The 20,862-nt window shown below is 46.9% G+C and overlaps 1 protein-coding gene and 1 long non-coding RNA gene across 2 annotated transcripts in view; both read right to left on the bottom strand.

Annotated features, from left to right (window-relative positions):
- Window positions 1-292: 292 nt before the first annotated feature.
- LOC144936735 (uncharacterized) lies at window positions 293-12,406 on the bottom strand. Its single transcript, XR_013637459.1, has 3 exons — window positions 12,303-12,406; window positions 9,486-9,608; window positions 293-1,616 (listed from the first exon to the last, which is right to left on the bottom strand). It is a non-coding gene; the product is annotated as an uncharacterized LOC144936735 (long non-coding RNA).
- A 6,442-nt stretch (window positions 12,407-18,848) lies between these two features.
- LOC144936882 (rho family-interacting cell polarization regulator 2-like) overlaps window positions 18,849-20,862 on the bottom strand; it is a 66,414-nt gene continuing 64,400 nt past the window's right edge. Inside the window, exon 22 of the mRNA XM_078864085.1 lies at window positions 18,849-20,447. Within this exon, the coding sequence (XP_078720211.1) occupies window positions 20,335-20,447 (113 nt within the window). The 3' untranslated portion in view covers window positions 18,849-20,334. The remainder of the gene's footprint in view (window positions 20,448-20,862) is intronic.

The following is a 20,862-nucleotide window of genomic DNA, read 5'->3' as shown; positions in this document are numbered from 1 at the left end:
TGCAGCCATTTAGGTTGGTGACAGGGAATTGCCTCTCAGGCAGCGAGGCAGGCAGTGAGGCAGTCCGTCAGACTGCATCGACTCAGCATCGCGGAGTCAAGCGCGGCTCGCTCAGGCCACGCTGCTGCGCCTGCGAGCGTGCGCACGGCACGCGCGGGAAGATGGGTGTCCTCGGGCCACCACGAGCACGTCCACCTGCACCGTGCATTCGCGCTCACGTGGCAGCTCGCGTGCAAGAGCTTTGGGGGGTGCACGTGCGCTCGCGACTTGCGCGGAGCGGGCAGGCGGGCTGGCAAGAGGGTGAGGCGGGTGCGCACGTGGGCGTGTGGGTGCCACCGAAGGGTGTACCCTCGCGCCTGCGCGTGACGGATCGACGCAAGTCCGCGTCTTTGCCTCGTGCGTGCTTGCGTGTGCCCGCGCTCGCGCTCTCACGTGCATGCGCGCACGGTCACACGTCTCCGACTTGCAGAGCTGAGTGCGGTGGCGGCAGCGGCGGCGGCGCGGCGGCGGCAGCAGCAGCAGCAGCGGCAGCAGCAGCAGCGGCGCTCCCTCGCTCCGCGCAGTTGACGGATGAAGGCACAAGAGCCCTGGGATAAAAAAAATAAAACAATCCTGCATCGCTTGCACAGATTAAGGTACGGTGACGCAATCAAATCGAACACATTATTGCGGCGAACGCTAAATTCACCGTCGTGGAAGATAAAATAAAGTGCGTAAAACGGTGAGATTGTAATAATATATTTAATTCTATTAATTGAAAACCGGAATCGAGCATGTGCGCCTATATTACGTGGAGTAATTTTTAAGGTGTGGTTTTCAGGTGGCGTTTCTTCAACGTTTTATCATTTGAATTGGCACCATTAATTTGTGTTGCAACAAAAAATTGTGATAACTACGACGCAGTAAATTACATATATAAGGAAAAAAAATTGATACCTGACAACCTACAACGCAACGAGGTTGCTGATGCAATTTCACTAAGACAAATGAACTAAATTGAGCTATTTGACCAGCAATCGTTATCTGTTGTTCGCGGTTAACCTTTAGAATTCGATGGTGCATACCCACAAGCAAAACGCTTGGAACAAACACAAAGGAAGGTTAAATATATAATTAAAGTAAAACAAGCAAATGCCAATTTTTTTTTATGGAGTACACCAACCTGTCAGTGTATGTGTTTGAAAGACATCAGGAAATCAACCGACGGTTCAAATACACGGACCGATAAGCCGAGCACACGTATGTGTGTGTGTATATATACGAGGGGAATATCTGCATGCATAAACACATGGGGAAATCCACCGAAAACCGTGCTCCTCGCTTCTGAGTGGGTTGATGCTGGGCGTGGTTGGAAGCAATGGCGGACGACGGTCGATGCGAAAAGCGCGCTCGACGGCAAACGTGCCGTCCGGCGCACCGGAAACGGGACCCCGCGCGACCACCACCCGGACCGGCAGCCACCGGCGGGCGCGACAGGACCACTGGGGCCCGCCACCGATTTTTCTCCTCGTCCCGCCATCCGCGCGTGAAGCCTCGCGCCTAACGGTCCGACGCTTGGGCGGCGGCGCTCGGGAGGTGATTCTTCAGACATCTTGTAGGCTCTCGCGTGCTGCCGCCTGATTGGGGCGGGGGGGGGAAATGCCGTTAGCTATATGGGGATCGATGATTCTATTGTTCGATCAATATATCAAATGCCTTTGTGGTCGCCTAATTCTGTACCAGCAATCATTGTGTTTTTTTTGTTTATCTTAATGGTTGTCATCTTTGACTCAATTGTCATTTAAAATCGTCGTTGGAACTGCCATCACGATCCACGTTGTCGTCATTTTGCCGAATATTTTCCTTAGTCTTTCGGGTTCACAGCACTACTCACATTCTCTTCACTGCCACCGTGATTAACCAAATAACAATCATGTCGTGAGTCCGTACAGCGCAATGATGAGGTTTACAAAAAAAACCCTGCAAACAGCATGTTACATTCATTCGACCTCTTAAAACAAATTTCACCGTCTCAACTTCTGTAAGGATTTGCGGAAAACCCACACAATCGCAGCCGCCTCTCGCTTGCAATTCTACCGAATTCTACCGAATTTCAAGCGATGGGCGGCTTCTGGCCCAGCTCTACAGTACCTGGTCGCAGTGCCATCCACTAACAACCATTAAACCAGTTTTTCGGTGTTTTTCCAAAAACATTTTCTTTTTTTGCTGCAGGGCGTGGTTCTGGGATCATTGTTCAAAACGCAGCAAATTCTGCCTCTTTCCAACATACGATCACACGTCTTATCAATCCAAAACTTAGGATATTGCTTCATAAAATGGCATTTTTTACGTGTAATTATTTTTCTAAATCACTTCGTATGCTACAAGGACCGCTTATAATGTTGTAATATCCAAATTACTAGTTTTTATTTTATTTAGTTTCAATACAAAAATACATTAATCTCTGCTGCTATCAAAACATAAGTATCGTGGTTATCACATATATGCCTATCTTCTCATGTATACCACTATAATCCGTATTCCATAGTGCTCACTCGTAGGTCAAGGAGGACAAAAGAGACAATTTCTTTCATATTTGAGCAATTTTTCCAAGCCAATCTCCATATTACCTTCAATTGTATTTCAAATTGAATAAGTCTTGCTTGCCTGCATCTGCTGACAATGTCAGTCAAATTTAAATAATTTGAGTGGTTATGTCCATTCACAATGTGGGTCAATTTAATATTATTTCTTTAATTTAGGAAGTGCACTGTATGTGTGGGTGTGTGCGGCGTGTGCGGGAAGCAGGGGTTTGCGCACTGCGCTAAGATCCCAACACAAGGGGGTTTGATTCCCGGTTCTGCACTCGAGTGGCAATTGGTAACCGAGAACCGGCTTTGGAATTCTCGTAAGTTGGCTTAGCCTAAAATGAGTCAAATATTACATCAAATCCAGTCCACGACTGGATGGTCTCCCCACACCATGTTCAGTTCAGATATAAAATTGTCACTGATGTTAACCGTGGCTGGGAATCGAACTCAGGTCGCCGGGTTCATAGCGCAATGCGCTAACCATTGCTCCAATGTTCTACTAGGTATGATGCGGTAAAGAATATTTCCGTGTTCCAGCTGACGTGTGCTTTGCTGGCCTGAATAGGTGCTCGCCAACAGAACCTGCCACAACAGTAAGACTAAATCAGTGATCTTTTCTCTTTACATGTGAGTACGCTTATGCAGTACCATCTTACGCCTACTGCATGCTGAGCACAACGGACATTAGGCGGAGAATGGGAAGAGGACTTCCACTCGGAGCCTTAGAAGATGACCGCAGTAATGTTCAACGGTAATGCGATACAGAGAAGTTCTGAAAATCAAAATTACTAAAATTAGACATTTTATACACATCTATAAAAAAAATCAAGTGTACATTTTTTCTCAACGGCAATATTTTTCGTACCCAAATTTAAACATAAATATCAAAATGTCTCAAATATCATACATCCAAGTTCAAAATTGTATACCTCCCCACATTAACGTTTCAACATCCTAGTGGATTGTCCAAGGGTGGATTGACCAAGGGTGGTGAATTATTACTTATTGTCATGCAACCCAATGCGGCAACCGAATGGAATTGAGCGGTGGTACAATATTTAGCGCATTGCGCAATCAAACCGGCAACCTGAGTTGGTCTCCTTGCCCACACCCAGCATCGGTGGCGAGCGACATCTCAACCGGTGCCTGCATCCACCTGCACGTGTTCCAGCTGACGGCCTTGCAAAAGTATGCTCAATGCAACCCACATGACCGACATGCCATTGGGAGTTTTTTTTTATCTAAGCTATTAATTAATATGATCATAATCCAATGGCAATAGTATAGGAACACGACTGAAAAGTATGCTCAATGCAACCCACATGACCGAAACGGCATTGGGAGTTTTTTTTTTAATCCAGCAGTGGATTTATATGGGGCTGTAAGTTATTAATTAATATGATCATAATCCAATGGCAATAGTATAGGAACACGACTGCAATTTTGTCAATATTTTCTATCTCAGGTTTAAATTTGTGAGTCAACGTCCTAACAAAAAATGAATTCTAATAATAATAATAAATGCCCTAGTTTTGGATGCTAAAACTTTTGAACATCTCATTCTTAAATGACTTTAGACAGTTGACCACCCCTCGTAGTTTACCTTGTAGATATTAACACCACAACTCTTTGTTATCTCATAAGAAACAATACATTTGTGGCAAATTGCTGGACAAGTGGCGAAGCCTTCTGCCTGATGACAGGGGTGTCCCGGCTGATGTAAAGTGATGCCCGATTGACAGGGGGTGAGGTTTGCTAAGAGGGCACCAAGAGCAATCTAAGAGTGGTCTTTTGCATTAACTGCATTGATTTAGACTGCAGAGTGGTAATTAAGATTGGAGCGTGGAAATTCCTAGGAATAATTACAATAAGACTGTTTTTCAATAGTATTACAGGACAGAAACACCATTATAAATACCACGGAAATCCCCAGTATTTAAACACGTTAACGAGAATCAGAAATTGTAATATGGCGACAGCGATGACATTTTACCCGAACGGGCACAGTTGTTGGTAAGCAGTGTAGGAGCAATGATTTAACGAATTGTCGTGATTTAGCGGCATACTTTTAACTAATCAAAATATTATTTTAGCACTGGTGGTGATTATAGCAGCCTGTAGTGACCTAGAGTGGTCACACAAACCCATTTCATGCAACGTACAAAACATATATTCTCACACTAGCAATTGGCGTATGTGCATCGCAAGCTAAAATAAAACAATATTCATCGATGCATTAACCGATGCATTGTGTCAGCCCCATCATCGATCAGGCTGCGTGGCAAGCGACAGGCCACGCAAGGCGTCGATAGACTCATTTTCAAATTAATATTCCTGGTGGCGTGCCCAGGCAGAGGTCCCAACCGAATCAGCTGTGGAGCTAACAAAGGCCCCGTAGGATCAGCGTCGCATTCCAGCGCTAAATAAATATAACATACAACACGCCTAATCAAATACAATTCCTTTTCCGGAACATCAACATTTGTTCACATTGTGGGCTGGGCGTTATTACCAAAATGCACACCCAAAAAAAGGGGGAGTTCAGCGTGCATTATTATTTTGCGAGCGTATGGAAATAGCAAGATAAGCATGTACACGCACGGGTGTTGCGCGTTCCATCACATTTTGTGCCATGCAACATGCACTGTACCACTGCTCACTGTATCTCCCTCACCCTGCCATGTATTGAACCCCTTCTCGCATCTCCCCTCCCATCTCCCACCATTAGCCTCCCACCTCCCCTCCCATCCTAAACCCCCACCTCTGTTTCAATTCTGCAAGAATATCAAATGAGTTTTATTTGCCATGCTCCAACGGAGGCATGCAGAGATAATTCCCACACATTCATGGGTGGCAAGTGTGTGTGTGTGGTGTGTGTGGTGCAATTTCTGTGGGGAGCGGGTAGTGCAGCGTTTAGCGCGCCCCGCTACGAACCCGGTGAACCGAGTTCCATTCTCGCTCGCCACCAGTGACGATGATAATCGCCCCTGGGAAGACAAAGGCGGCCGGGCGTGGTGCTGACCACCCATCGCCTCGCGTGCTGTGTCAGACTTCATAGGTGCTCGCACTTGCCCCAATAGTCTGTGAAGGCTGAAAGGGGGGGATCTTTACCTTTGGTGCGATTCTAGGTCTCCTAAACCCTTAATTCCTTTGTGGGGTGTGTAAGCGTCACCACTGGTCAAACAAAGGCAGCCGGGTGTTGTTTTTTCCAAGCATCCCTTTGTGTGCCATCCCGGCATTCATAGGTGCTCACGAACAGCACTTGCCCCAACAGTCTGTTGAGACTACACGGGGGATCTTTGTCTTTGGTGCGATTATTTTTGCCTTGCCATCCAAGTGGCAATTTGGTATCTAAATCTGGACCGAGCCTGACTGTTTTCACTTTTAAAATGCTAAAACTTCAAAAGAATGTATTATTAGCGTTATTGTAAATTACATCTTTTATCTCGGCTAATACATGTAGGACCTAATTATGTTCTTTAAATTCAAGGTTGGTGCATGGCGATGATATGTTTTAAACAAACACAAAAACGTTTACGGTGGAGTGTGCGTTTTGGATAAATTGAAATGTATATTTTTGGTCGATTGAATAATTACGCCGATGTTTCAACTGGCACCCATTGGCAAGGTTCAATTGAATTAACCCAAAACTGTATGGTAGAGTCGTTTGATAATGGAGTCTTGAAAATTCGTGCACCTTGGTGAATAAGCGCGTGTGAAGATGTTCGCGTGTGATGATGTTCGCGTGATGATGTTAGCGTGATGATGTTCGTGTGATGATGTTCATGTGATGATGTTCACGTGATGATGTTCGTGTGATGATGTTCAAGTGATGACGTTAGCGTGATGATGTTCATGTGATGTTAGCGTGATGTTCATGTGATGATGTTCATGTGATGATGTTCATGTGATGTTAGCGTGATGATGTTCATGTGATGATGTTCACGTGATGATGTTCGTGTGATGATGTTCCTGTGATGATGTTCGCGTGATGATGTTCGTGTGATGATGTTAGTGTGATGATGTTAGCGTGTGATGATGTTAGCGTGATGATGTTAGCGTGATGATGTTCCTGTGATGATGTTCATGTGATGATGTTCCTGTGATGATGTTCATGTGATGATGTTCATGTGATGATGTTCATGTGATGATGTTCACGTGATGATGTTCGTGTGATGATGTTCACGCGTGATGATGTTCACGCGTGATGATGTTAGCGCGTGATGATGTTCACGTGATGATGTTCACGTGATGATGTTCACGTGTGATGATGTCAGCGTGTGATGATGTTCGCGTGTGCGCGCATTTCATGCGTGGGTATTTTCACTCCATTTTTCCGCTTCATTTCACCGTCTCATTTCTCCCGTTGAATTTTCGGTTTCCCTTTTCTCGCCTTTGTTCAGGCCCAGGATTCCATAATTGAATGCTTTGCCAGAGACAAAGACACCACGTTTAGACTGGACAGACTGTTGGATCAAGTGCTATTAGGAAGCACCTACAAAGGCCGAAACTGCACACGAGGGGGTGGGTGGCCAGCACAACGCTTGGCAGTATTTGTCTCCAAAGTGGCGATGGTTACACATCGCACCAGGTACTCATTTGGGGTCGAGTCGACCTAGGGGAGGCCCAGTACCGATTCAACTCGGGTCTCCGGGTTCGTAACGCAGTTCACTAACCATTGCGCCACCGCTCCCCACAGAGAATGCATATATAGTATTTCACACACACCACGTACAGCCAAGTATAGCTATGGTTATCATGATTCACTCTATACTACCTTCCATACCTCCGGCAACACCATTACCCATGGCAAAACAAACTAGAACAAGGAAAATACTTTTCTTAAGCTCTCTTCTTACATCAAGCCATTCCTTGAAGTCACATAGAACACAGCCCTGCTTTTCCTGATATGTGCCAGTTATTCTTTAGGGTTGGAATGTTGAAAACACTCCAAATCACCGTAAATCTAAGCTCAACAATTATCTTCTTGGTTCTTTCGGTAAAGTCACGTAGAAGGGAAATAATAAAACTAAAACATAATAAATATTATTATTATTATTATATTATTTGATTATATTGTTTTCTTTTCCCTTCTACGTGACTTTTCCGAAAAAACCAAGAAGATGAATCCCTGCATTCACGAAAGCTTTAAATCTAAGATCAACAATTATAATCAAATTTTTACTTCACAGAACTTCATCAGCGAATGTGTGGCCTGAAATCAGTGCCACTTGCCCCCGATGACAAGTGCATACATCTGTAAAATGTGCAAGAGCCATCTAGAGAAACAAGTGGAGCCCACATCAACAACTGCCATTGGCCACTCGGTGGCGGTGGCGTCACCATGGCGTTTGTGCCAGTCTAGGTGCACCAATATCAACAACAACCGCCATTCGCCACTAAGTTCTGGTGATGTCACCACGGCGCTTGTGCCAGGCTAGATGCACTTTGTGACCACGTAAAGTGTCAAAGGATCACTGGCAGGAGGTCACGCGACAGACCGAGGTGCAACGAGTCGCTAACTAGCAGACGCACCACCTGTGCCCCCGACTGTGCCAACTCGCCGTGGTTTATCCGACCGGCACTCCGCGTGTTGTGAGCATCGCTCCTCTGCCCTCCGCTGTTAGTGGGGGGCGAGTTTCTCCATTTGCACAGTAGCATCCTTAACGAGCCTCCTCCACAGACGCCGATCTTGACACTGCTTGTACCAATGATCGGCAAGTAGACTCAGCTCCATATCCTCCTGTACCACATCAGTCCATCTTTTTACTAACCCATACCTTGCCCTTTTAATCCCTTCTATCCACCCAAACAAAAGCTGTTTGGCCATATGGTGGCTGGGCATGCAAGCTACATGCCCCAGCCAATGCACCATTGCCTGCCGGGGGAGCTCACCGATGGGACTGTGTCCAGATCTTTCAAAATTTTGTGAGCTACTCAGACAATCCAGCCTTGTTAAACCCAGAATTGATCATATGCAGGCCAGCCTGAATGTTTTAAACCAGCACAGATGTTTCATAGGGGGGTCCACGTTTCGCAAGCAGAGAAGGGAGGGCACGATTGTGGCCTAAAAGACCCGAAGCTTTATGTGGAGCGACAGACCAGGTAGCTTCCACACAGCGTTACGCAGCCGATGGAAAGATGCCGCCCGACTGATTCAGAGTGAGACCTCTGCTTTCAAAACCAGAGTTGGTCATAAGCACACTGCCCAGGTATGTAAACCTTATTGACGGCAGGGTTATATCGTGGAAAATTGAATGCAGTGCAGCAAAATGTGTTTTTGAGCTATACTTCTATGCTCGCATGTCTATGTTCTCAACCTTCACTAAACCTCTCACTGATCAGCATGGTAACGTTTGGACAAACAACCTGCAATGTGTGAGAGTAGAGACTATCATCCGGCAGTGGATTCTATTCTAGCGTATGGCAAGACAGGAAGTTCATGAGCTAAACACCAACGCCGAGGCCTGCTGACGGCAAGAGGCCTTCCGTAGAGAGCTCGTATAAAACATGTTGAATTTTTATTATTTTATTATTTCCCTTCTACGTGACTTTAAAGAACCAAGAAGATGAATCCCTGCAGTCACGAAAGCTTTAAATCGAAATTTAGAGATCGTATAGTTTCGCTAATCATCCTTTCAATGTTTGTAAATGTGTACCGATGCATTCATATGCAGTGTTTGCAACGTACAGTGGATGGAGATGGTTGTGGGGGCGAGACAGACATAGGAGGTGGTGGAGGTGGACAAGGTGGTGCAATGGACTCAACCGAGGAGGAGGAGGGGTGACTCCAGGCAAGGGTTCTCTGGGCCCCCCGGTGCAGCGGTGCAGCTGGTGTTGTGAATCAGGCTGAAGCCGCAGTGCTCCAAACACTGGCCGTTTCACCACGCCAGCCCACTGCCGCACCACACTCACCAACCATCTCCGAGCCACTCGCCGCCGCAGCCACCGCCGCCACGCGTCCTCGGCAGCAACGCCGTAGGGGCTGCAGAGACGACGATCGTCCAACCTTCGTTCATCGACGGCAAACGTCCACACCTGTTCAGCAGCAGCAGCCGCAGCAACAGCAGCAGCAGATATTTTTGGCAACTTTCAAATAAAGTGCATAACTCGTTTTATCTGTTACCCTATTTATTTGTGACTCCTCTCATCCGCTGGAGTCGTTGTGGCTGTGAAAACTCTATCAGCAGCACTGTTCTTCCAAATTTCTGCATTTCCCCCCGTGAATTAAATGCCAAACAGCTAATTCTGATGATGCGCATTTGTGTATGTTGTATGTGTTGGTTCATGTGAACCGTATTGTTCTTTTTCGATTTAAAGCTTTCGTGACTGCAGGGATTCATCTTCTTGGTTCTTTCGGTAAAGTCACGTAGAAGGGAAATAATAAAATAATAAAAATAAAACATAATAAAATATTATAAAATAATAAAAATAAAACATAATAAAAATTATATAAAACTTTTATTATTTCCCTTCTACGTGACTTTACCGAAAGAACCAAGAAGACGTATTGTTCTTGCGTATGGAAATATGTGAAAAAGCGAAATGCCAATGTCGAAGTCTGCTAGCCACGACGAGATGACTTCAGGAGAGGGTTTGTGTGGTTTTGCTGTTCCTCCTCCTCTTCTGTTGAAGAAGCGAAGACTACAGTGGTTTACTGTGGTCCATAGTTTGGGTTGCATGGCCACAAGTACATTCACCACAACGTTAAAAAGTATTTAAATCAGAAGATGACTCCGAATCATGATAAATCATTGGGTAAGGGAGTGGTGAATTATCACATAACTGGTAAGTATGAAGTAATTACTCAATTGTGCCAAACTCCAAAACATCTCTTAAGGAATACATTTATGTTTGGAGTTCCATTATGTACATTTTTATTAATCGTTATTGCCAAGCACAGGCCAAAAATACCAAGCAGCCAACAACAAACAGCACTCTAGAAGTTAACATAGGCATGCCATAACCACTATCCTGCCTTTGCTAACCTCCAAAGTTTTCATAAATATTCAATGACACCATACGCTCCCATTCAGTGCCGAACTGGATGCAGCAGCAGCAGTGACAGCAGTTTTGTCAAAAAGCCCAGGCCTGGCAAGACACCACACAGCTTGTGGCCTTCACAAGTCTCCCCCCATGCGATGTTCACAATAGATTAAGCACCTGAAGTTCAGTTCTCTTACATGATGGGGGTCATTTGGTTTATCAAAACCCTCGTTGGCTTACACCGTTGCTATTCCGGCAATTGTTGCTGTAAGATGATCATATCAATAATTCATAGCCTCATGTCAGGCCGCTTCAGAATGAAGGCATCCACGCAACTGTGTCATGGGAGTTGTTTGACCATACTTCACCACCCTTCTTCTTGGTTCTTTCGGTAAAGTCACGTAGAAAGGAAATAATAAAAATAAAACATAATAAAATAATTCTCACGACGTTTCGGCCACAACACAAGCAGCCGTCCTCAGGTGAAGAACAGGTCTGTCGGAAAGACAGCGTCTGAATGGGGTCTCTCCGACAGACCTGGTCTTCACCTGAGGACGGCTGCTTGCGTTGTGGCCGAAACATCGTGAGAATTATTTTATTGTTTTATTTTTATTATTTTATTATTTCCCTTCTACGTGACTTTACCGAAAGAACCAAGAAGATGAATCCCTGCCGTCACGAAAGCTTTAAATCGAAATTCACCACCCTTGTCAGTGCGGATCACGGGTGAGGCACAGGGCCAATTCGGATATTGGTCACCAGTGATGTTAGCCATGGCCCAGAATTGAACTCGGGTCAGCAGGTCAATAGTGAAACTGCTCTCCTGAATCAAATTTTTGTCAAGCTTTATAAAAAAATGTCGTCCCAGACAAAGACACCAAATGAAAATTGACTATCCACCTCAGCTGTGATGGAAACAAGAGTATAATTGCTCATTAGCCCGCTCAGATGTCATAATTATAGGACAGTAGTGGTTTTGAGAACACTCTGGTGACTAAAAATAGCATGCATTGTTTTTTTACACTGAATGCATGTGGGCCAGCAATTTTGTCCGTGAGTTTGCGGTACATTATACTACTGTATATCTAAGTGGTTGTTATCCACCTTGCGAGGCTGGGTAATGTAGCTTGCACTCAGAAATCCACAGTACATGAGCCTCGGTGATTGTAATCAACACACGTGGACAAAACGGTGTTTCCAACCTTACACTATAGATATATATTCTTGGTTCTTTTGGTAAAGTCACGTAGAAGGGAAACAATAAAATAATAAAAATATAAAACAATAAAATTCTCACGACGTTCACTCACCAACATCATTCACCAACATCACTCACCATGAACATCACTCACCATCATCACTCACCAACATCACTCATCACTCACCATAAACATCACTCACCACCAACATCACTCACCAACATCACTCACCATCATCACTCACCAACATCACTCACCAACACTCACCAACATCACTCACCACCAACATCACTCACCATCACTCACCAACAACATCACTCACCATCACTCACCAACATCACTCACCATCACTCACCAACATCACTCACCACCAACATCACTCACCATCACTCACCACCAACATCACTCACCATCACTGACAACCATCACTCACCATGAACATCACTCACCATCACTCACCAACATCACTCACCACCATCACTCACCATCACTCACCACCACCATCACTCACCATCACTCACCAACATCACTCACCACCACCACTCACCATGAGCATCACGCTTGTGCACAGCCATGGTGGAGGTGGTAGGTGGGTGGGGTCCGCGACTTCTCAGTTGGCCACGAAGCCGCCCGCCGCCGCACCTCGCTCGGGATCGCCACTTCTCTCTCAAGTTGGGGGGGGCTGGGGGGCTGGGGGGGGGCTGGGGGGGGCTGGGGGGGGCACGCCGGCCACATGGTGCGTGCAGATGCGACGTTGAACGCATCTCGCAACTCTCTTCACTCTCAACTCTCTACACAACTCTCTTCACTCACAACTCTCTACAGTAACTCTCTCTTCACTCGCTCTCAACTCTCTACACAACTCTCTCTACTGCTCACAACTCTCTCTGCACAACTCTCTTCACTCTCTACACAACCCTCTCTACACAACCCTCTCTACACAACCCTCTCTACACAACCCTCTCTACACAACCCTCTCTACACAACCCTCTCTACACAACCCTCTCTACACAACCCTCTCTACACAACCCTCTCTACACAACCCTCTCTACACAACCCTGTCTACACAACCCTCTCTACACAACCCTCTCTACACAACTCTTCACTCTCTACACAACCCTCTCTACACAACTCTTCACTCTCTACACAACCCTCTCTACACAACTCTTCACTCTCTACACAACCCTCTCTACACAACTCTTCACTCTCTACACAACTCTCTAGGCTCGCTCGCAGCTCTCTCTCCACTGCGCTCTCTGCTGGCGCTGCTGCTGCACAGCGAGACCCCGCGGGCGGCTGGAGGCCCCCTGGTGGCCTTCAGTGACGGTAACCCTCTTGACGTGGCCCCCTACCACAACAACAAGTGTGAGAACACCCCCCCCCCCCACAACAACAACACACAACAAGTGTGAAACCCCCCCCCCCCACAACACACAGCACACAACACACAGCAACAACAAGTGTGAAAACGCCCCCCCCCCCCAATCTTTAAAATCAGTGTAGGAACAGCCACTCTGCTGCATCATTGCCGCACTCACGCGGAGACATTTCTACCCTCGACCCTCATCGCTGACAGAGAGAGAGAGAGCTTCTCTCACCCCGCAGTGCCGGATTATCCTGGCAGCTACTACACGTGGTGTGTGTGGCAGCTACACCACGTGGTGTGTGTGACAGCTACACCACGTGGTGTGTGTGACAGCCACACACCACGTGGTGTGTGTGACAGCCACACACCACGTGGTGTGTGTGGCAGCTACACCACGTGGTGTGTGTGGCAGCTACACCACGTGGTGTGTCAGCTACTACACGTGGTGTGTGTGGCAGCTACACCACGTGGTGTGTGTGGTCAGCTACACCACGTGGTGTGCGTGGCAGCTACACCACGTGGTGTGTGTGACAGCTACACCACGTGGTGTGTGTGACAGCTACTACACGTGGTGTGTGTGGCAGCTACACCACGTGGTGTGTGTGACAGCTACTACACGTGGTGTGTGTGGCAGCTACACCACGTGGTGTGTCAGCTACTACACGTGGTGTGTGTGGCAGCTACACCACGTGGTGTGTGTGGCAGCTACACCACGTGGTGTGTGTGACAGCTACACCACGTGGTGTGTGTGGCAGCTACACCACGTGGTGTGTGTTGCAGCTACCCACGTGGTGTGTGTGACAGCTACACCACGTGGTGTGTGTAGCAGCTACACCACGTGGTGTGTGTGACAGCTACACCACGTGGTGTGTGTGGCAGCTACACCACGTGGTGTGTGTGGCAGCTACACCACGTGGTGTGTGTGACAGCTACTACACGTGGTGTGTGTTGCAGCTACCCACGTGGTGTGTGTGACAGCTACACCACGTGGTGTGTGTAGCATCTACACCACGTGGTGTGTGTGGCAGCTACTACACGTGGTGTGTGTGACAGCTACTACACGTGGTGTGTGTTGCAGCTACCCACGTGGTGTGTGTGACAGCTACACCACGTGGTGTGTGTAGCAGCTACACCACGTGGTGTGTGTGGCAGCTACTACACGTGGTGTGTGTGACAGCTACACCACGTGGTGTGTGTAGCAGCTACACCACGTGGTGTGTGTGACAGCTACACCACGTGGTGTGTGTAGCAGCTACACCACGTGGTGTGTGTGACAGCTACACCACGTGGTGTGTGTAGCAGCTACACCACGTGGTGTGTGTGGCAGCTACTACACGTGGTGTGTGTGGCAGCTACTACACGTGGTGTGTGTGACAGCTACACCACGTGGTGTGTCAGCTACTACACGTGGTGTGTGTGGCAGCTACACCACGTGGTGTGTGTGGCAGCTACACCACGTGGTGTGTGTGGCAGCTACACCACGTGGTGTGTGTGGCAGCTACACCACGTGGTGTGTGTGGCAGCTACACCACGTGGTGTGGCACTTTCAAAGGGACCCCGCGCTAAACGCTTTCAAGCTATCAATTCCGGTTCAGTGATTCTGCCTTTGCTCTATTACTATAGTACTATACCGCCTTAAAACATTTACGAACGACTGGGTGTTTAAGGTAAGCGATTTGTCGTATTATCCGGCCTTATAGCAAATGAAAAATACAATTACTTTACTATGCAAGTTAAACATTTGTGTTTAAATAGTTGTGTTTTTTTTATTTAGGGCCCCTTTATAACATGAAGTATGCTACAGACCCCACACAAGCTTAATCCGGCACAGCGCAGCAGCACAACAACAAAAAACACAACACACATTACGGTAACCGCACAACCTTCGCCTGCACTGACTGTGGTGCCATCTCCCCCTCCTGACCACATCCCCATTGGCAATTTTCACAACGTCCGCGTCGTCGTCGCCATCATCAACTCCAACGCCATTACACCCCCAAGCATTTTCAATGCTACGATTCAGTCGCAACACAAGGTCCCGTGACATATGGGGGATGTTGCAGAACTGTAAATCGACAATTTTTGGTGGACGGCAAACCTCTTCAGCTGCCCGACCTGCCCCACGTTGCCCATGCCGCTGTAGTGAGAAGTTAGAAAGGCACTGACGAATCAATGGATGAGTTCACAGCGCGATGTCTATTTTGGCTCGGAAGGGTCGGTCAGTTTTGCCCATGGGTGGAAAAAACCCGATTTTTCCAGCGGCAGGCATCGGGTTTTTTTCTTTAAATACAATTAAACCCGATTTCGGGTAATTAAAACCTGGTTTGATGAATACGAAGCTCTGATCCAAGGCTTAGGCTGCTTCCTCGTCGGTGCTGCTATCGTACTCGGGGCCGTCGGGCACGGGGTAGTCGTAGAATGCGGGCAGGTTGGTCTTGATGAACACGAGGAGCTTCTCCTCCACAATCGTGGGCGCCAGTGAGTTCCTTAGCTTGGAATGGATGAAGCCCATCGTTGAGAAGTGCGGTTCTGCAATTAGAACCAATTAAACCGGATTTCTAACAAGCTCAGATAATCGGGTTTAATATAAAAAGACAATTAAACTCGATTGTAAAAAAACCCGACTGTGCCACCCTTGGTTTTACCTTCCCGAAGCTCCAGCGGGCAACTGGTTTGGATGTGATCATTGGAACGCGAGGCCCGATGTTGGCCTCTGTGGATAGGCACGAGGACACGGTGATCTCTGGACACAAAGTAGAGGTCTGGGTCGTTTCCGTTTCCATCGAGCGGAGTGAACACTGCCTCTCGGTTTAGGGTCGAAAAGCAGATCGCTTATGGATCGATCAGTCCTTGATTTGATCGCCTGCTTCGTTGGTTTGTGAAGTCACCCACGTTATAATCGATGGATGGGACTGCGAGAGGGATCATTGACGTTGAGCGAGGACTCTGGTGGTTTGTACAAGTTGGCTACCGACACCTGGCCGATTTTGATGATGGCTGATGTTTCGTTGGCGATGAATTCTATCACTTCATTGTCCTGTAAGGCTTTGCCTGTAGTAAGTAGTGAGCCCGTACATTGTATGTTTAATGGCAGAAATTCGATTTTTTTGTTCTAGTTCGCGAGTCGGTTGTCTTCAGCATGAGTTTCCTGGAGCGCAACAACGGCGATGTTGTTTTTTCTTTGACGTCACCTCTTAGCGAGCACATTACACTTTTCACGCGAAAGGCCTTCCACGTTTAGTTGACATTAGTAATTGAAGGTCCCACTCTTCTGTGGCTGGTCTTTTGACCCTTAAAAAGCACCGTGTTTTTGGACGTGATTTACACTTGAAATCGAATATAGAAAAGATTCCCAAAGAGGCCGAAGTGATGGTATTCGTTGTGCGATGTGCCACTGAACAGGTGGGCTTGCGTGAGGTTTACCTTCTGCCACCCAATACGGCATTGGGAGGTTGGAAGTGAAGCGAGGTCAAGTCTATTTGTTCAACCAGGTGACAACTAAGGAGAGGAGATAGACTGGGGTCACGATGTCCTCCCTCTTCAGAGCCCAGCGTCTGAGCCTCTCCGACGGTCTGTCTTCTGGTGCAGTCACACCGCCTGCACACTCGACAGCTGTGCCACTGATATTTTTTTTAAATACTCGCAGTAGAGCAAATTAAACGTTAAATTCACTCAATTGTACGTGCACCTGAATGCTGCACTCTTTATTTACCTGCCAAAAACTAAACAGTTACAGCAGTCGGGGTCAAAAAATTATCACGGGCAACGCTGTTGATACTATCACATCTCACCATTTCTTCTTTTCATCGGTTTGATCCTTCAATCGTCGCGAAGTTGAGTCTCAATCTCCAAATGAGTGCGAGGTGCTCAGCCATTAAACACATTCCTGCGGAGGGAGCTGGTAGGAACGTTGGGTTGCTCGGTCAATGGCCAGGGTCAACAGCGGCGTGGTGTATTCCGCAAATATGCCCGACTGTGAGGGCGGGCACAAGCCGGCGTGAGTAGGTTAAACGTTGAGTTTTATAAGGGCACCACGAGGTGACCAGCCCCACCCCACCCAGCCCCACCCCACCCAGCCCCACCCCTCCCCACCCTCCCCTCCCCACCAAGCCCCTCCCTGCACGACGGACGGAAACAATAATCCCCTGTGGGCTGGTGTAACCAAGAGGTTCCTACCAGTAAAACTGTAGTGTAAGTCCAACCAGAAGACACAGTTTCCGTGATGATTAGAGACTATCCATTTAGTACGTACGCATGGAGGGATGGTTAACCCAAATGCGTACGCTTGCGTCTACTGACAATGTACGTACGCATAGGAAACGGGGGGGGGGGGGGGTGAAGCCTCGATAATTATTTGTCTACATTGGCCTTCAAATGAGCCACAGTTCAGTTTCTTCAGCTGTCAGACACCAAGTACTACCGGGAGAGGTGGGACTGTGGGAGAGGTGTCACTCGTGTGCCACCGTACCCCTGACTGCAGCTGTCACGTAAAAAAAAGAGTAGCTTTTTAAGAGGTTTTCTCAATTTTTCGATTTAAAGCTTTCGTGACTGCAGGGATTCATCTTCTTGGTTCTTTCGATAAAGTCACGTAGAAGGGAAATAATAAAATAATAATAATAAACCAATAAAATAATTCTCACGACGTTTCGGCCACAACGCAAGCAGCCGTCCTCAGGTGAATAATTCTTGCGTACCTACTACATGGATGGCCCCTTGAGCTGCAGGGCGGTACTCATGTGCAGTAAGCGATAATCGCGTGCAGTACATTTTAGAATCGCAACACAAGGAATTGCAAGATGCTATCGTCGAACATTGTAATACTGTACTTATTTTCGGGGGAATGTCAGAATGTTGATGACAAAAATGTCCTTACTGTAGTCGCAACATCTCGCCTGTTAAATTAAAGGCTGTTGCTCTGCAACTTGTTGTCATGGGTTACCAATGTTGCAGCATACTTTGATGGCTCACATTGGGCCGAGTAAATCCCATGCACAATGGATGCTGCAAAGAAATAAATCAAATTAAGTGAAATGCCAGCAACAGGCCAACGTCCGTAATTAAAAGACAGAAGAAGCATTCTTACTCATTTTATTTAACACGTTTTTGATGTGCGCGTACGCTTGTGTGAGTGGTGTTAACGAGTACTGTCACGTGACCATTGTTTACAGCTCAAACACAGCAAAGCGTAATGCGTTAACTCTGAAACACACACACACGAACGTACATAAGTAATTTAAATAAGATAACACTGACAATGCCACATTGGCAGGCAGCACAGTGCAGTTAACTGTTTTGCAGCCTCACATTTAATTCAAGCCTGGGAAACTCCAGGCCTTGTAGGGCATACGCAGTCCAAACCTTCCATGCCAACCAAGCGAACCGTCTGTGTAGTAGGGCTTGGCAATTCACTAAAGGTGTCTTAACGGTAGAGTGAGCACAGTTCCCTAAAGGTCACTCGGCAGCTGAGTGAGCTGCTCAGAATCTGAAGGTTGCGAGTTCAAATCTTGGTTGGGAGTTGACTTGGCCCCATAGTCACTCTGTGGCTATTGAAACGTGTACCCATTGTGGGGAAGTGAACAGTAGTTGTCCACTGTCATAGAAATGTCAAATTACCACAACTGGCTCAGGGGTATAAACAAGAGAACTGCCTGCTTGCTTATTTGTAGCAATAAATCATTTTACTTTTTTGGAAAAAAAAAAACGAATTGCGCCTTCAAATTTGGGCTGTATTTAGGCCTTGAGGCCTGAAGTTTTCCACTTCTGGTCTCAGAAATTTTACACGACCGTGAATTTCACCAGTGCGACGCACAATGGATTTCTGTTATCTCAGTGCGTTGCGCGTCACACCGTGAGGATATTCAACCAGGCGGCAGCACTAATAAATGTTTAACCTCTTTTGTAATGGAGACAGAGTGACTAGGGTCACATGGGGACAGTACTTTACCATTCACGTTTGTTTTGCACTGCGACACTGGCACGCACAACTTAAACACTGATGCAGAGTTCAATGCTGTTAGCCAGGGAAATGGCAAGAGTGAGCTTACAATACTGTGTTCATACAATGGTAACCAACAAAAAATATACAGACATCAAAATGACAAGAAAGTGCACTATGATTTTTTTTTGTTATCAAGTTATTTCTTTGCCATGTTTAGCTACTGAAGTTTTCTACCATATTGGGACCGTTGATATTTTTTAAGCCAGAAATGCAAACATCACCTGTCCACAATTATTCACCATTCAATTTGTCCTTCACATGGGCCAAGACTTGTCGTTCAGCATCGTGTCCGACGTTTCGCTCCACGTGCTGGGAGATTCTTCAGGTTCCCGAAGAAGCTCCCCCAGTACGTGGAGGAAAATGTAAGAGACATTCTGCCAAGCAACATGCTGTACAACCCACGACCTCACTGAAGGACCATACAGCACACAACTGCAAACACCCACGCGATAACTTAACACGACCTCCATCAAGCCATATCTGCCATGTGTGCCATTATATATGTTATCAGTCACGTGGCTGCAACTTTGCTCACCGATTGGGCAACTGCTTGGTCTACCATCAAGCTCATTTGCAGGTTATAAATACGGCTCTGTAAAGGGCAAGTTGAGGGGCGTGGGGGGGGGCAACCTGAGTTTGATTCCCGGCCAAGGCTGACATCAGTAGCGAGTGATGTACAAACTGGTCCTGGGTCACCCAATCACCAGCCAGCACCGGACAGTGTGGTGAAGTATGGTCAAACAACACCCCATGACCGATCAGGCATAAAAGGAGGGCCTTCATCCAGCAGCTGATCAACAAAGGGTGTAAATAATTACGTATTATTATTACGACCAAATATCATAGGGGTCAAACAGCAATAGTGAACACTGCAGGAACACAATTATCGCCACCCACTACAATCGTTATCATATTTACCATTCTCTATTCACTGTGCAATAAAGGATTTACTGCGCTGACACCTTCTGCTTCATTCACTAGCAGCCACAATCCTCATCACTCCATTGGTGTGTGCCTTAACTTCGGCGGTCCACCTCTCATTTTTCTCGTTCCTTTATATACATCCATTCCAGCTTTCTGATCCCATCGATCGTCCTCTTCAGTCGCAAGCGTGGCGGTGGCTCCGCGAACATCCGCAATGCGTCACCGCCACCAGTCCACCTCTCCTCAATGGCGGGGCAAACAAAGGAGCTTGAGGGAGCTCGTCACACGCTCTTACAAGGAGGTGCCATGCAAGGGGCTTCCGTTGAGCGACGAGCCGGAGAGGTCTTCATCGTTCAACACGTCACCGTCATCATCACCGTTGGAGATGTGGCCACTGCACGCAGCTGAAACACAAGGGCACGGGGGAGCACTTAAGCGTGCATCATAGTCTCGAGCAGCGTTCATGTTTGTTAGCCAGATCAGCGACAAACATATTTGTCAGTGGAGTGTGACTTTTCTATGCTCCTCAGCAACATTTGACAAAATAATTGACTCTTTAGTCGACTAAAGTAAGATAATGGACTAAATGGAATCCAGTCTTTCGACTTACCTAAAAATATGAATTAATAAATGGAAAGCCATAGGCTCAATGATAATATAAGTAGAGCGAATCTAGGCGGCTGGGTACATAGCGCATTTCCCCAACTACTGTGCAACCACTTCACCCCCTAGAGGCTGATGGACTAAAAAATAAACATTTTACATGGAGAGACGTACATCTGTCTCGAGCTAGGCTCTCCGATTTCTCGAGTAAGATGA

Source organism: Lampetra fluviatilis, chromosome 17 (assembly GCF_964198595.1).
Source record: "Lampetra fluviatilis chromosome 17, kcLamFluv1.1, whole genome shotgun sequence".
Classification (NCBI taxonomy): Eukaryota; Metazoa; Chordata; class Hyperoartia; order Petromyzontiformes; family Petromyzontidae; genus Lampetra; species Lampetra fluviatilis.
Note: the sequence above shows the minus strand (reverse complement) of the source record. Positions and strands in the feature narration are given on the sequence as shown.